At 33.6% G+C, this 14,935-nt stretch overlaps 2 protein-coding genes across 2 annotated transcripts; one reads left to right on the top strand and one right to left on the bottom strand.

The window, feature by feature from the left end:
• The first annotated feature begins 911 nt into the window (after nt 1–911).
• LOC145596180 (polyadenylate-binding protein 2-like) lies at nt 912–7,387 on the top strand. The gene is made up of 6 exons (XM_081652611.1): nt 912–1,223; nt 1,304–1,406; nt 3,014–3,084; nt 5,705–5,896; nt 5,982–6,112; nt 7,010–7,387. The coding sequence occupies exons 1-6, from the start codon at nt 1,083–1,085 to the stop codon at nt 7,053–7,055; spliced, it is 684 nt and encodes a 227-aa protein (XP_081508737.1). The 5' UTR covers nt 912–1,082; the 3' UTR covers nt 7,056–7,387.
• Nucleotides 7,388–7,497: 110 nt separating this feature from the next.
• LOC145596173 (metacaspase-1-like) lies at nt 7,498–12,935 on the bottom strand. The gene is made up of 5 exons (XM_081652597.1): nt 12,361–12,935; nt 10,975–11,305; nt 10,416–10,536; nt 10,070–10,273; nt 7,498–7,746 (listed from the first exon to the last, which is right to left on the bottom strand). The coding sequence occupies exons 1-5, from the start codon at nt 12,743–12,745 to the stop codon at nt 7,687–7,689; spliced, it is 1,101 nt and encodes a 366-aa protein (XP_081508723.1). The 5' UTR covers nt 12,746–12,935; the 3' UTR covers nt 7,498–7,686.
• Nucleotides 12,936–14,935: the final 2,000 nt, after the last annotated feature.

Here is a 14,935-nt window from a genome sequence, read left to right as displayed (position 1 = left end):
CTGAACTAAACTGAATTGAGCTGAAATGAATATTTTATGAGAGAGGGAAATTAAGAGCTGAACTGAACTGAACTGAACTGAACTGATTGGAGCTGAACTGACTGAACTGAACTGAACTGAGCTGAGCTGAAATGAATATTTTATGAGAGAGGGAAATTAAGAGCTGAACTGAACTGAACTGATTGGAGCTGAACTGAACTGATTGGAGCTGAACTGAACTGAACTGAAATTAAGTAAATGTGAACATGCCCTTAATGGATTAAAAGCTTGCTTTCCCTGTTTTTTATTTAATTAATATCATGATTTATTGTGCAAAATTTTCTCATTAAAATGTAAATCAAAATGAAATAGGATGTAATCTTAATTTCAACATTGGCTTATATGATATGTCATGTTCTTCAATTTTTAACTTATGAATTGAGTGTCCGTGTATCCTTAATTATAGCTATCAACGGAGGTTTATAATTTCACTTTAAATAATAGGTATATATGGAGCTCCGGAAACTTTGTAATCATTCATTGCTTAGCTACCCATTTTTTTTAATGACTTTTCAAAAGATTTTCTTGTGAAGTTATGTGGGAAATTATAGATCTTGGACAGCATTTTCAATAAACTTCACATAGCCCAATCTATTAGGAGGAAAATTGTGTTTACAGTTTAGGAAGGAAATTTAGCTAACTATGATTATTGATTTTAGGTTAATTTGGTCAGATTTACGTAAATATAGCTATAATAGAGAAAAATAAGAATACTAATGCTATTTAGGAGATTATTGAAAAAATTTGACTAACATTGAGAATCCACAATTGTATACGGCTACCACTTAGAATTTCCCAAAAAAAATAAAAAAATAATCATAATTAACATCGCTAAGACATGTGTGATGTGGTAGACCGTGGTCAGGTTATGCCGATCTTAACCTACTACAAAAACCCGAAGTCGATCGTTGAGTCCCTCCATTCCATCTTGTTGTAATACAATACCCTCGAAATATCTAACAACACAACACACACAGATAGTTCAACCTCAAGAGAGTTGTCTGACCTCACACAAAAATCTCAAAAATCAGAGGAGAGAGAAAATGGAGCAACCAGAGCTTCAGTCACCTGAGAACGACGATTATGGCGAAGAAGAAGATGTCGCTGTCTACGATGGCGAGTTTCCCGATGCTGATGTTTCTGACACCGCTGAAATCGATGCTGCTGAAGATCCTAAATCCCAGGTTTTCATTTTAATTTCCTATTAATCCCCTTTTTTCTGCTATTTTTTTGCCCTAATTTGTTCTTGTTTTGAATTTAATAGAATCTTGAAGATATGAAGAAGAGGCTTGAAGAGCTTGAAGATGAAGCTGGTGCGCTTCGTGAAATGCAGGCGAAGGTTGAGCAGGAGATGGGAGTTTCTCAAGGTGGTTGTTTTTTCTAATTTAATGTGGTTTTGCTATCTTTAATATTGTAATTTATTTGATTAATTTTGTTATTTGTTTGGTATAATTTAGGGTTTTTGCTGATATTTTGCTTATTGGATTTATTAGCCATTAATATTAGGTGTTACTGTTTAGTACTCCGTATTGTTTTGTTGGGAAGATGATGTTTATTTTTTTTAAATTAAAACATAAACTAATTTAATGCTTCTTTTTACTGTTTAGGCATGCAGTTTATGTACAGTCGAGTACAAATATTAATTTTTTTAAATTTAACTTATTTACTGATTTTAGGGATTATTGTGTAAGAGGGGAATTAGAATTCAATTCAAAATTATGTTTGGTTCAAAAATAACAATTTGAACTGAATTTGTTTCTCGTAAATTAGGGTTGGAACTTCATTTTCTGCTGTTTCGGTTCCGTGCTATAAAAGGTAGAGGGAAAAGGACAAAGGGAAGTGGGGGAAGCTAAGGGAAGGGGAGGAAAAATGTTGCCTTCTTTATTGAATGGGAGGAATTCTTTCTATCATCGAGAAAACTGATTTCAACATAAGACTTATTTTTCAATCCTTTACTAATTAAATTGAGGATAGTGGTAAAAGTTAATCTTCACTATTAGGGTTTTCCTTTCAACCAAATGCTGCCTGAAAGTTCAGAGCTGAACAATTGTGGTTAACTAATAACCTCCAAAAGCCTGGTAACCAGGAGTTTGATGTGACTTAAGTATTGCATCCTTTGATCGATACTTTGTATGTATTATTTATAGCTTTATGTTCCCTCTTGGCCTTTACCTTATCTGCACAATCTATAAACCACTCCTAGAGATTTAATTAGTATTCCCTCCTTCCCTGTCCGTTAGCCCCATATTACCCTTTGTGGTGTCCCTTTGAGATTGCCTAATACTGTAAGTTTTTCCTCCCACAAACTCAATAGTCCCCACTTTTCACTTAACAATGTGCAATTTTTTTTCTTCAGACTTAATAAAGTAAACTTGTTCTATCGGAATCTAAAAGAAATAGAGGGAATATGATGTTATTATTTTCTGTGATAAAGCTATTAGCTAGTAAATTTTTGGATATTTATGGAAAGAACTGATCATAATAGAGGTCCTTCATTATACCAAGCAACACTATTATCCTAGCAGTACTTACTATGGTTGAATTTCGGGTCGGTGTGGTTTTGGTGGGGCTGAAAAAGGGGAAGAATAAATTTGCACTTAATACCCTAACTAAGTTGGCGGGTTCATTGGTTGTGCGTAATATTTGAATTTTCTTTAAAATATGGCGTAATGCTTGAATCTCACAATCTTATTTACATGTTAAATGATTTCTTCCATTGTCTGCCAAATTTTATAGCTCCACAACCCTAGATCTACCATTTAATACCCCCTAATTATTGCAAGTTTTGGAATTGAATTTGAGTTGCTTTAAGAAGCTTTATTTTACATCCTCTAATACAAAGCTTTTGTGATACTTGAAAATCATTCTAGGATTTCTATCTTCTGTATTGGCATGTTGGTGATCTTTTTTTTTAATGAAATTGGTGATTGTTTTGAATCTTATTTATTAATTATCTATATTTTTCTATATGAAGAATCTACCAGTGCTAACCCGACTCAAGCTGAAAAGGAGGAGGTTGATGCCCGTTCAATATATGTTGGCAATGTGAGGCAATTTCTATCTTCTTGGTATCCTTATCGCTCATGCTATTAAAGATTATTAAAATTATAAAAATGTTGCTGTGTGCATGCCTTGGATGGCTTTTCAAATAACGTGTGTGAAATTTGTTGCGTGTTTATCAAAAAAATCTTTGTAGTTAAATGTTAATATAGGCACATATTTCTCAATGTACATAATTGCATTTAATGGTAGATTGCGCTTAATCTCTCAAAGGTCATTGGGTTCTTTGAGCTATGCATAGAATAGATTGCTGTTGGGATTATCTCTCCGTCACCTTTAAGCATCACTACATTTTAACATTTTCATATTTCGACTCCTCCATCTGCAAATGATAGTCACATCATTGTTTAAGGTTATTTAGAATATCTTGTCACATTTTGTAGAATAAAAATAGATTCTGGCTGGATTTCCTAACATATTTCATGTCAGGTAGAAGCCCTAGAAGGTTAGGAGGAAATTTTAGGCATGAATATTTTGATGAAATAGTAGTGGACTCTTTATTTAAGGATTGGGACAATGTGACAATGATTTGAAACATGAAGTATATAAATGATGTATGGGCGTTTTCCTATGATACTATGACTTGTGAGTACTACGTTCCCTGTCATTTGGTTTTGAGTTTGGATACCTTGTGCTGTGTGGTAAGGACCATGGATCGTGTGATGGATTTTATGTGAGCCATTTATGGTTTTGAGAAATATTTTAATGTTCTTTTGTAAACGCTACATTCTGATAATCCTTCCAAATTTGGCTTTGTCGTCCAATCTAACATAGTATATGAGACATATCATTGTGGAACAACTTATTGTTTCTAACCATTAGATTTTGTATCTTCTCCTTTCTGTCTTCCTGAAGATGTGATTTTTAATGTTTGAGGCTAAAGTGATCTTGTGGCCCTGCTGCTCTGCAGCTTTGAAGTCACTTTTTGTAACCATTAGCTCTTAAGGTAATGACCAGCTTTGAAGTCACTTTTTGTAACCATTAGCTCTTAAGGTAATGACCAATCATGAGGCGGATTTGGAAGAATCTCTTGTTTCCATATACAGTTTTTACAAATTCGGTCTACTTTAGTTGTGGTATAAGTTACAATTGGTTGTGGGATGTGGATAAACAAATGTTGTGTACTTGTTGCTGGAACTAATCCTGATCTAGAGAATTTGCCGGTTTGCAAGTTTGATTTGGTACAGTTTGGATTGGGTAGTGTTTGAAAAGGCTAAGGTGATGAGGGTGCTGTATGTAACCTATTCACAAAACATAATTGTAAGGCATGTTTCGTAAAATGAAAGATTCTATATGTAAAAATTGGTTGCAAAAAGTGGACTCTGATAAAATGAACACTGCAAAGTGTGTCTGGCGGACATTCACTGAAAACTGTAGTAATGCCTTCAACTCTTTGAGGCGTGCTTTTGAACATATATTGAGTAGGCTATTTGGGGTGGAAAGTTGGAAACTGTTATCTGAGTGGGTTCAAGTACAGTGCTTTCTTTTCTAATAAGTAGTAACCATTTGATGCATGTGTATAGTTGTCTATAATGTGTTTGTGTTCTATCTCTGAAAACAAGCTTAAGGACTGTGATTCCAAAGGATACTATTTGTGGCAAAGCACAGAAGAGATTCAGCTTCATAAATGGAGGTCAAGTCACTTTATTGATGATTAAGATAATGGATAATCTGTACATAGTGCATGCAGCAAGCCAGCAACTGAAGTGGATTTGATACTTTGATAGGGTTCAGGCTAAGTGTAGTCCTGGCAATTTTGACCAATACCTGTCCAAATTACCTGCCTTATATCCAAAATTTAAAATTAGATAATCCAATATGGATATGATCCAAACTTTGTTCTTACCTAATAATGTTTGAATTTGCTGTAAATGACTAATCATATCAACTATTGGTAGTACACTGGAATGTGAACTGAATGACTAATCACAAGATTTTGGCTGAATTGAGACTTGAGTGAGTTGATACGAACCGAACCCGATAAAAAAATGACCGGATGCCATATCTCTGAATGACAAAAAGAGGAAAAGGTTTCTTCGTTTCTCGTGCTTTGCTGTGGATAATTGTTATAAGATTGTTCAACTACATTGTCTACATACCAAAACATCTCTCCATAGAATTTAAAAAAAAAAAAAGAAAAAGAAAAAAAAGAAAAGAAAAAAAGCTAAAAGCTTAGGTTTCTATGTTTCATGATTGACCATGTTGTAGGCATATAGCATCTTGAACTAATTGCTTCTATAGCATTTTAACTGTCAGAAACCAGACCAATGTATAAGCTGATTTTGCTCCATCCTAGTTCTTATCAGGAGGCTCAATTAAGTATTGTTTTATGCAGTGGTTGTAGCCTGCTCTTTCATAAAGAGAGGTTAGTTTAGTTAAACAATAAATAAGAGTAGAATGGCAGTTAGATAAGACATTCAGCTGCTTCAAGTAACTTTACTGTCTAAATTAACAAACTAATTTGGAAAGTGAGTTATTCAATTGAAATATATCGTTCATAATAGAAGTCCGCATTAGCTATGAATCTTGTGGTTTGGTTTTTGTAATATTGCTTTCTATCTCTGAATGCTTGAGGAATTTACTCTTCTTGTTCATTTGTGTTTAGGTTGACTATGCATGTACACCAGAGGAGGTTCAGCAGCATTTTCAATCATGCGGAACAGTGAACAGAGTGACCATTTTGACAGACAGATTTGGTCAACCTAAGGGATTCGCTTATGTAGAGTTCGTGGAAATGGAAGCTGTTCAGCATGCTGTCTTGCTGAATGAAACTGAATTGCATGGCCGTCAATTGAAGGTATCAATTGTTATATGCTCACCTTATCATTTTAATTGTATCTGCAAATGCTGTATTGTAAAAAAATTATACAATTTATGAATAGGTATCTGCTAAGAGGACAAATGTTCCTGGGATGAAACAGTTTCGAGGAAGGCGACCGAGTCCTTATGGAGGCAGATCAAGGCGGCCATTCATGCCGGGAGCACCTGTTTTTCCTGCATATGGAGGATATGGGTAGGCTATCTTCTGTACTAGTAATATACATGGATATTTTGTAAATATAAAAATCACCCTCCTTTTTTGGATCTGCAATTCATGGCATTTTTTCCTTTCTAATTGACCAAATTAGCAAATTTTTAGAGATCTCAAAAGTAGCTGACTATTCACATACCTGAATTAATTTCTTCCCTAGACTTTAAGCTTTATAGAGGAATATTCTTTTGTAGTATTATACTTACCTAATTCAATTGTTCAAGTAGGCAGAGAAGTTCAATAGATATATTTGACAAAAATGTTCAATAAAGAACTTCAACTGTTCATAAGGGTATACCTTAAAAACCTAGAAGCTAAATTGAGTTATATTAAGTGTTTAGAAAACACCAAAGTTAATAAAATGTGATTTCAGTAGTTGAACAAATCCAATTTCATAACTTCAAGTGGGACTTAGGCTTTGTTCTCTCGAGCTTATTTTTGCTTAACATATGCTTGACTTGACTTATTTTTTGCTGAACTTTGACTTATTTTTTGCTGAACTAACTTAATTTTACTGTAACACCTACAAATAAATTGAGAACAGATCATTTAGCACTTGTTTCCATCTCTTATCATCCATCTTTGGTCAGCAATTTGTAAAGTTAACCCATGTGTTGCTACTGCTTATCCAATTTGTTGCAATTTGGAAATGTGAAATTTGTAAAGTTTTTTGGAAACCTATCAATTCAAGATTTGCCGTAGACTTTTAGTTGAATCTTTCTTAGTTTTATTAGATGCAGCGTTTTATAGATTGAATGCAGTCGTTATGTTCCTTCTGTGGCGGGTTCTATTTTTTTTTCCCTTACAGCTGATTTGGTTTTTACCCCCTACTAATTATTAGTCACACTACATTAATTTCATTACTTTTTCATTTTGTAGAAGGGCTCCTAGACTCAGGCCTCCAATGCGGTACAGGCCATATTGATAGTCAGGTGGATATTATTTGAAGTTGGAAACAAATTTATTTCATGATTTCAGAATACAAAATTTTACAGCAATGAAAGATCTGTTACAAATGAAGCCTTTGTAGTCATTATAAATGAAGTGATTGTAAACTATCTTGTATTTTAAGTTTTGTTTGTTAGATTGTGCTTCGATTGCCATTATACAAATTTCGATAATGACGCTCATGTAGTTAATCAAGGAAACCACATCAATTGCTGTTTTTAGTGACCCTGAAGGTGTATTGGCACTAGCAGGAAGTGAGAAAACCATTGAAACTGTTTTTCGTGTAAATACCCTTGTTCTTTTTTTTTTTTTTTCTTTCTCCTATCCCTCATTTCATAACTTGCTTCTGCTTGTAGGAGCTTGAAATTTCTGTCCCAAAAGCACAGAACACTTTTAGATCATCTTTCCTCCAACAAATACATAAGCTAATTGAGCCATTGTTGATTATCCATTGATAATTCCAAATTTCCAATGCATTGTACATCCATTAATAATTCAAATTTCCAATGCATTGCGAAAAAAAAATTGGCTACAAATATATTACAACATGACATATTACAACATTACAGGCTATGCTTATAAACAATGGTACAAACACTGCATAATTATTATAGTGAAAATGGCTTCCTGTATACATCAAATCCTTCATTTGACGACAACTGTGGTTCCTGCAAGGAAAAGAAAAGGTTAATATACCAGAAAATACTAATCTAAAATACTACCTCTGATTTTTTTAGTTGCAACTTTGGAATATTTTATATGTCACAAATAATACCCTAAAGTTGCAACTAAAAAAAATCGGAGGTAGTAACATAATTCCTCTAGCATAGGAATAAGGATAATACATTAAAGAATTTGAAAGAACAAATTACTATAATAAGCAATCAACTCTAGATCCAAAACAGGTCACATCAATGCAAATAGCGCAGGTATGATAATCAAGTGCAGATTAATAAAAGAATCTAGAGGCTCTAATATGAGTGCCAAAGTTCATATTTTAGAGCTCTGGATTGAATTGATGATGATGATAGGTGGCATAAACTGGATCTTCTCATAATTTCTTAAGAGGCAGTATGATCAACATTACAGCTACAATGTGGTGACTCTAAACCACAAAATATGCATTGCTCACCTTCAATGATTGCAGAATGCAGATAACAGACCTAAGATTCACTTTAAATAAACTCAAGAAACAGCAATACTCGAGCAAATTTTGGAATTGAATAGGTTGCATTAAAAACAATCCTTAGTGTTGCACTGTTGCTGAGGGCATTTGAAAGAGCTAACAATACTATGTGATTTGCAATAAAAGGACAATATGAAAAATGCTAGATTTATCATTAGTTTTAATGCATCATGAATGAAAAGAGGAAGACAAGGAAAAACTTCAGAAGATAGAACTTTGTTTCCATGGCGTATTGGGATTACATCACGCCAATCCAAAGTTATACATGGAAAACCAATAAGAGCATTTTCTCATCGAATTGTAAAGTTGGAGACATGAATTCTGAATTCAGCAAAAAAATTGGTTCTAGTACTAACATGGTCTATTTAGCTTTTATTTATTTATTTTTATGGTTCAAAATTTTCTACAGTGACTCATATATACTATTTTAGTATATAAGCTTTGAGCTTGCCCCAGTTTCTCTTAGTGATAAACAAAAATTGTTTATCAGCGAGAGAAACTTGTTATTTCTGTATAAGCTTTGATGGTTAAATAAAATAGCAGAGCAAAGATCATTATTTCTGACATTGGAGACTAGGAGTCTAGGAGTATACTATTTTTTTGCAGTCACATCAATGGATGCATGCAACTTATGTTGTGGAAGACCATGATATTTCAACAAGAACTACATAAAAGGGCATGAGAATACCTACTCTTTGCAACAGAAGTAAAAATAGATCACTCTTAAGCCAATGAATCCTAATAGGCTGAATCTATAAGCACAAAGATAAGAATAAACAGTTTGTTCTTGCATGCTTACATGGGAAAAAAGAGAGCAAGAAGAGGAGCAAATATGTGAAAACAAGAATTTGAAAGTGGTAAATGCGATTATCATGTGTAATTTGACTGGTAACACACAACGACATGGTTCCAATTTCCTGCTTGATACCAACAATAGACATGTGATGAAATAATTGAGTTAAGGGTTATAATTATGCAGGAGATTTATGAGTGATTTTCGGCTCAAATCTGTGGCCCAATCTGATTCCAAGAAGGGGAGGATGAATATGATGCGGTCACATTGAGACTATAAGTCTCTTGAACTGTTACATTTTGTGGCTAGCTAAGCTAATGTACCGTAGTTTTACTTAGGTTGGGAGGTAATATTGGATTGATTTGAGGTCCAAACACCAGACTATACTCGTTTGTGCATAATTTTTTAGGATCTTGTTTTTCTGACTTGCTTCGCTTATATTCAATAGTTTGAGAGGGAGTCGAACCTTAAAAGGTGGTTTTTTTTTTTTTAATTTTATTATTTTTAAATAAAAATAGATCTAATTTAAGTTTACTTCCTTAATGTTCTTAGTATTCCTACAGTTCTATTTGTATATTGACAACAAGTTCATCAAAGCATAATAAAACTTCCATAGGAAGCAGGTTTGGCTTTTCTTTTCTTAAGTTTCATGAGTGGGCTGTTTTAACAATTTTTGCATTAGTGAAGGTATTGTAAGTTCCGTTTCTAGAATTATATATCACGGATTCACGGTAAGTATAACCTTTTACAAACTTGAAACCCAACCTAAATTGAAGGTGAGAACAGCCTAAATATTAGGGTAAACGAATTACTCATGTAAGAAAAGTCCTAATTGGAAAATATATTGTTTATGAACACGTTATGCTAGCAATCAAAAGGTAGTATGAGGAAGCAACACAGAGAAATACTACAATAGTAAGTGGATAATAGTTCGGAATTCCTTAAACAGTACATTTTTAATTTTATCTTTTTAATATTTGTGACAGTTTTATCTTGTAAAGAAAACTAGTACCTGTCTCAATCCAGCACCACTTCCTCCAGTCAAAAGCATGGTAAGGAGAGATGTAACAACACCACCTCCAGGTGAAGTATCAGTCTTGCGGATTGCATCTCGCATAGCATTAAGCATGATCCCATAGGTACTTGCATGTCCTCTCTCAATCGCCTGAATGAAACAGTAAGTCATAGCTCCAGTTGAAGTCACCTTTGATAATGCCTGCACACAGCACAACCAAAATTTAATAAGTCCAGTCAAAAACGTTACTTTCTCACCTCCTATATGCGGTATTATAACATTAGAAACTTTCAAATAGATTAATGTAAGCAAGCACAGGGAGATCATGATCAATGCTACTTACCGATGTATCAGCAGATGTTTGATCATCGTCACAGCCACTGAAGGAGAAAACCTCTCCACCACTAGTACCTTTCCATCTACCTGACCTAGGGCGATGGTCCTCCCACACATACTGCCCACTCCTGCCATAATTAACCTGTTAGATAAACTGCTCGTTTTGCATTGGTTATCATTTTAGATGTCATATTGTCATAACTCATAAAGCCCCATTACCTCATAATTACCACACACTTTTTCGATAATTTTTTAAGAAAACCACCTATAATGTTACAGTTTACGACCTCCAATCTTTTGTATTGGATAATACTAAATATACCCCTTGCATTAAAATATCCAATATCTTAATGTCCAGTTAAAATGGACAATTATAAGTGTCAAAAAAAAAAAAAGGACAATTATAGTTGGTAAGAATACAATGGTATACAGTATACTTAAATGCAGTAATGGCAAATTACTGTAATGCTTTTCAAGTTGCGGGTGGATTCTCTAATAATCGAAACAAATGGATGGTAAAATGACTTAAAACTTTACAAGTGGATACCAAGAGCAGAAAGACTAACCCATTCATCCTGCAAAGAAATGGTAGGTCCAACATAGTGCCACTATGGCAAGCATCAATAATAGCATGGAGCTTAGCACCAGGAGGAAGAGGCTTAACAATTGTGTCATTAATCTCATCATCTACGATCATCCCTTTGGTAACAAAGTCCAGGGGACAGAGGGTCTCATCATAGCCATCCACTTCATCTCCATTGTAGTTCCGCTGTTGTGAACCATGCCCGGAAAAGTGAAATACTAGTGAGTCACCTGCACGACATCCTGCTACAAGCCAAGCCATTGCCATTCTGATATTTTGCTTGGTAGGAACTCTGTACGGATCCCTCTCATCTTCTGCAAAGTAGCTTTCAAAAGGGGAATTAGATTGGAATTGTTAGCAGCCTTAGCATAAAATGACAGAATATTGATTTATCGTTGGGTAAATTATCCGATTTTTAGCCTACTGCCTCTTAATCAGCCTTAGCTAATCTTGACTTCACTAGAGATTCTAAGAGAAATGAATTATAATACTACATTTGTTTCATGTGCAACAAAGGCCTTGACATGAACTCCAAGGCTTTTTTTTTGTGATTTTTAAATGGACGGAGAAAAACAGTGATGCATCAGCATTACGCATGTGATAAGGAGAGAGACAGAGAGAAATGACAACTTAAAAAATAACATTTGTTGCACATAATTTTGTGTTATGTGTTACTTGTGTAACAAGCGTTTTTAATAAATGTTACACATAGTATGAAACAGACTTAATATTAAGGGTTTGTTCACATTTACTAAACGGAGCTGAGCTGAACCAATTGGAGCTGAACTGAACTGATTGGAGCTAAACTGAACTGAACTGAAATTAAGTAGATGTGAACAGGCCCTAACTTCAATGAGTGTACAAATCTAATGCCTTGATCTTAAAAAATCCCGAAATAACAAGTTAATGCCCTATTTATTCAGATAACCGGCAAATCAGCCCTAAATAACAAACCTCTGTTGTTAATCTCTCGTAATCATATTCTAGAGATAGTTAACTGTGTACATTGTTGAGAAAGATCTTGACTGGGCAAACCCAATTTAATATCCTACAGTTTGATCAACTCACATTTCTATCACGTTACTAAAAAAGGAAGAAACTTTTTATTTTATTTCACCAACAATCAGTTTTTGATTTCTTCCTTGAAAATTCTCAATTACAATAGCTACCCCACAATCAATCAAATCCGACAAATCAATGATCAAGTAAAAATACCCAAATGAAAGATCATACCCTAATTAAACCCACAAAAAGAGCATTAAATCAACAAAAAAAAAAAAACAAAAAATATACAAAATTACCAAAAATAGAAAACACCCAAAACAAAATTGCTATAAAAGAGAATAAATTGAGGGAAAAAGAGTGATACCAGTAAGCATAAGAATCTCAGTTTCAGGGAATTTAAACCGATTCATAAGCAAAAACTTCATACACTTAGCATCATTAATACAACCCTTAAGCTCATATCTTGAATTCCTGTATGTAATCCCAATAATCACCGCCTTCTTCCGCCCGGCAATAGACGGCGGCGTAAGAGCTCCGTGGTAGGAAGAAGGTGGCACAACAGGGGCGTGGTGCGGCGGAGGAGGCGGCGGAGGGTAGTAGGAATGTGGCGGGGGCAGACCGGGTGGGAGCGCGCGAGGATCATGGTGGATGCGAGTGATTGCGTGGCAAATGGCGCAGCGGATTGAATTAGCGCCGGGCGGGAGTTGGAGGGGTGTCTTGCAATTTGAGCAATCTACTAATAGAGGCATGTTTTGTGTTGTTTATTATTAGTTGATGGAATAATAATGTCGTGTTGGGCTTGTATGTGGTCAGACTCTCTCGTTTTTTTTTTTTAAACGATACGAGACCACGGGATTGGTGGTGGAATGGGGTTGGGAATTGTGGAGAGGAGGAGGAGAGGATGGAGAATTAGAGGAAGAAGGTGGTGGAGACTGGAGAGAGTCAACGGGAAAGAGGGAACAAAGTTTAGGAAGGTACGCATCTTATAGTTGATTTGGTTGGAATGTAATAATGTTTTGTTTTTTTTTGTAATAGTGTGTTTGGATTCTTTTGGGTGGGTGGGTGGATGGGTCAAAAATGCTAAATACGAGTATTATATGTGAGATTAGTCAACAATTAAAAATAAAAAATAAAGAAGGAATGCTTAGATACTCGGTTTGTGTCCTTTCCTCCATTTAAATATTGTAATTATTAATTTTAAATTTTTAATGTTTTAACACGTTTAGATTTTACGTTGTTATAAATTAGAATATATCTTGGATCAGCTAGCTCCCTTAGGACGATTAACACAGGAGTCTCGTTGCCTGTTCAGTGAATTAGGTCTAGGGGCAATGAGCCCTATTATGGGGGCTAGGTTTGTGCGTGGGAAATCTTCACAAAACTTATGATACCTATTATTTTATGTTTTTTTAGTTGACACACTTTGACTTTTGCCCTATTTACAAACAACACTTTCATTAACTTTCGTGATTTATAACTAGGATAAAAATAGTCATGTGAGATCTAGTTTAATTGTCTCAATGTAAATTTTATTTGTATCTACTTTATATAATTTTACAATGACAAATGAATTGTCTCAACTATAAAGAAGAAGACAATATATAGATTCAAAAAAACTTGCGTGGACCTGGTCGTTATTGTGGACCCAAGGTTTACACACACGCAACTAACATCATATTGAACATAGTGACCCTTATTTTAAACATATTAAACCTTAATTTTAACATGGTAACCTTTATTAAAACTTCTATAACATTTAATATTATTGTGAACTTGAAGTATGACGTTATGACCCTAATTTTAACATAGTGACCTTTATTATTCATATTGACCAGTATATAAATTATTTCATTAAAAAAATTAATCTCTTATAGCTTATATATTACCAAAATGACTTTTATTTCAACATAGTGACTTTTATTATTATTATTATTATTATTATTATTATTATTATTATTATTATTATTATTATTATTATTATTATTATAGTGACCTTTTTTTTTATTATTAATAAAACAACCATAGTTTCTTTAATGTTAATGGTCCACAATAGATTAATGTGAATTAGGTCCATTTAAAAATTCGAAATATAGGTTATGCTTTTCAATTTTTTGACCCAACTTTGACCTATTCTGCTTTTGTATTGTGAGAGTATTATATAACTCTCTTGGGGTTTAACATAACAACTATTATGCATGTAAATTTTACTTTCAGAGATTTTTTTTGTTTAAAAAAAACACCACTCCCCTTATCTATTCGTGGATGTACAAACCTAAATCATCGTTAGTGAACCACATATTGTGTTATTCTTTGTTAGGTTCTTTAATTTTTTTGCATCTATTATTAACAAACACTAATATGGAGATTTTGGAAATAAATAAATTTATAAACAAAAGGGATTAGTTTATAGGAAATAATTCGAAGAAAGAAGGCTTTAAAATGGTCATACTAGTCGTTATATTGGCCCCGCAACTGGAAACTTGAACGGTAATCAAGGTAATAGGTGGTGACATATAATTTAATTTAAGTTTTTTATGGGTGGTATTTTAAAATAAAGTTTTTACATGATAGTAAAATCATAAAGTGATGTTTTAAGGGGTGATAAAACACCAAAATCGTAAAATGTAATAAATCCATAAAATTAGGATTTTTTTTAGTGGTTGTTTAAAATATGACTACCATAGCATTATAATGATAAACCAATATATTCAATTTATTTTTTCACACTATAATATGAACACAATTAATCTTTTAATATGAATATATAACTTTAAAAAATTCTAATCCAATGTTAAAAAAAAAAAAAAAAAAAAGTTGAGAAATTATATAATAAAAATTTAAATAACATTAATGAAACTAAAAACACAAATTATTGGTTCGACAATTGTTTGTACGGCAATCTCGCACCTCACTCCTTTTTCTCTTCCCCTCTATTTCTC

This window comes from Chenopodium album, chromosome 2 (genome assembly GCF_948465745.1).
Source record: "Chenopodium album chromosome 2, dcCheAlbu1.1, whole genome shotgun sequence".
In the NCBI taxonomy this organism is placed as follows: domain Eukaryota; kingdom Viridiplantae; phylum Streptophyta; class Magnoliopsida; order Caryophyllales; family Amaranthaceae; genus Chenopodium; species Chenopodium album.
Note: the sequence above shows the minus strand (reverse complement) of the source record. Positions and strands in the feature narration are given on the sequence as shown.

Bases quoted from the DNA above. Each gene is read 5' to 3' on its own strand.
- LOC145596180 (XM_081652611.1), top strand. From the start codon at position 1,083: ATGGAGCAACCAGAGCTTCAGTCACCTGAGAACGACGATTATGGCGAA. The intron at 1,407-3,013 runs GTGGTTGTTTTT...TTCTATATGAAG, and splicing joins GGAGATGGGAGTTTCTCAAG to AATCTACCAGTGCTAACCCG. The intron at 6,113-7,009 runs GTAGGCTATCTT...TTCATTTTGTAG, and splicing joins CCTGCATATGGAGGATATGG to AAGGGCTCCTAGACTCAGGC.
- LOC145596173 (XM_081652597.1), bottom strand. From the start codon at position 12,745: ATGCCTCTATTAGTAGATTGCTCAAATTGCAAGACACCCCTCCAACTC. The intron at 11,306-12,360 runs GTATCACTCTTT...GCTACTTTGCAG, and splicing joins TGAGATTCTTATGCTTACTG to AAGATGAGAGGGATCCGTAC. The intron at 10,274-10,415 runs GTAAGTAGCATT...TGCTGTGTGCAG, and splicing joins AAACATCTGCTGATACATCG to GCATTATCAAAGGTGACTTC.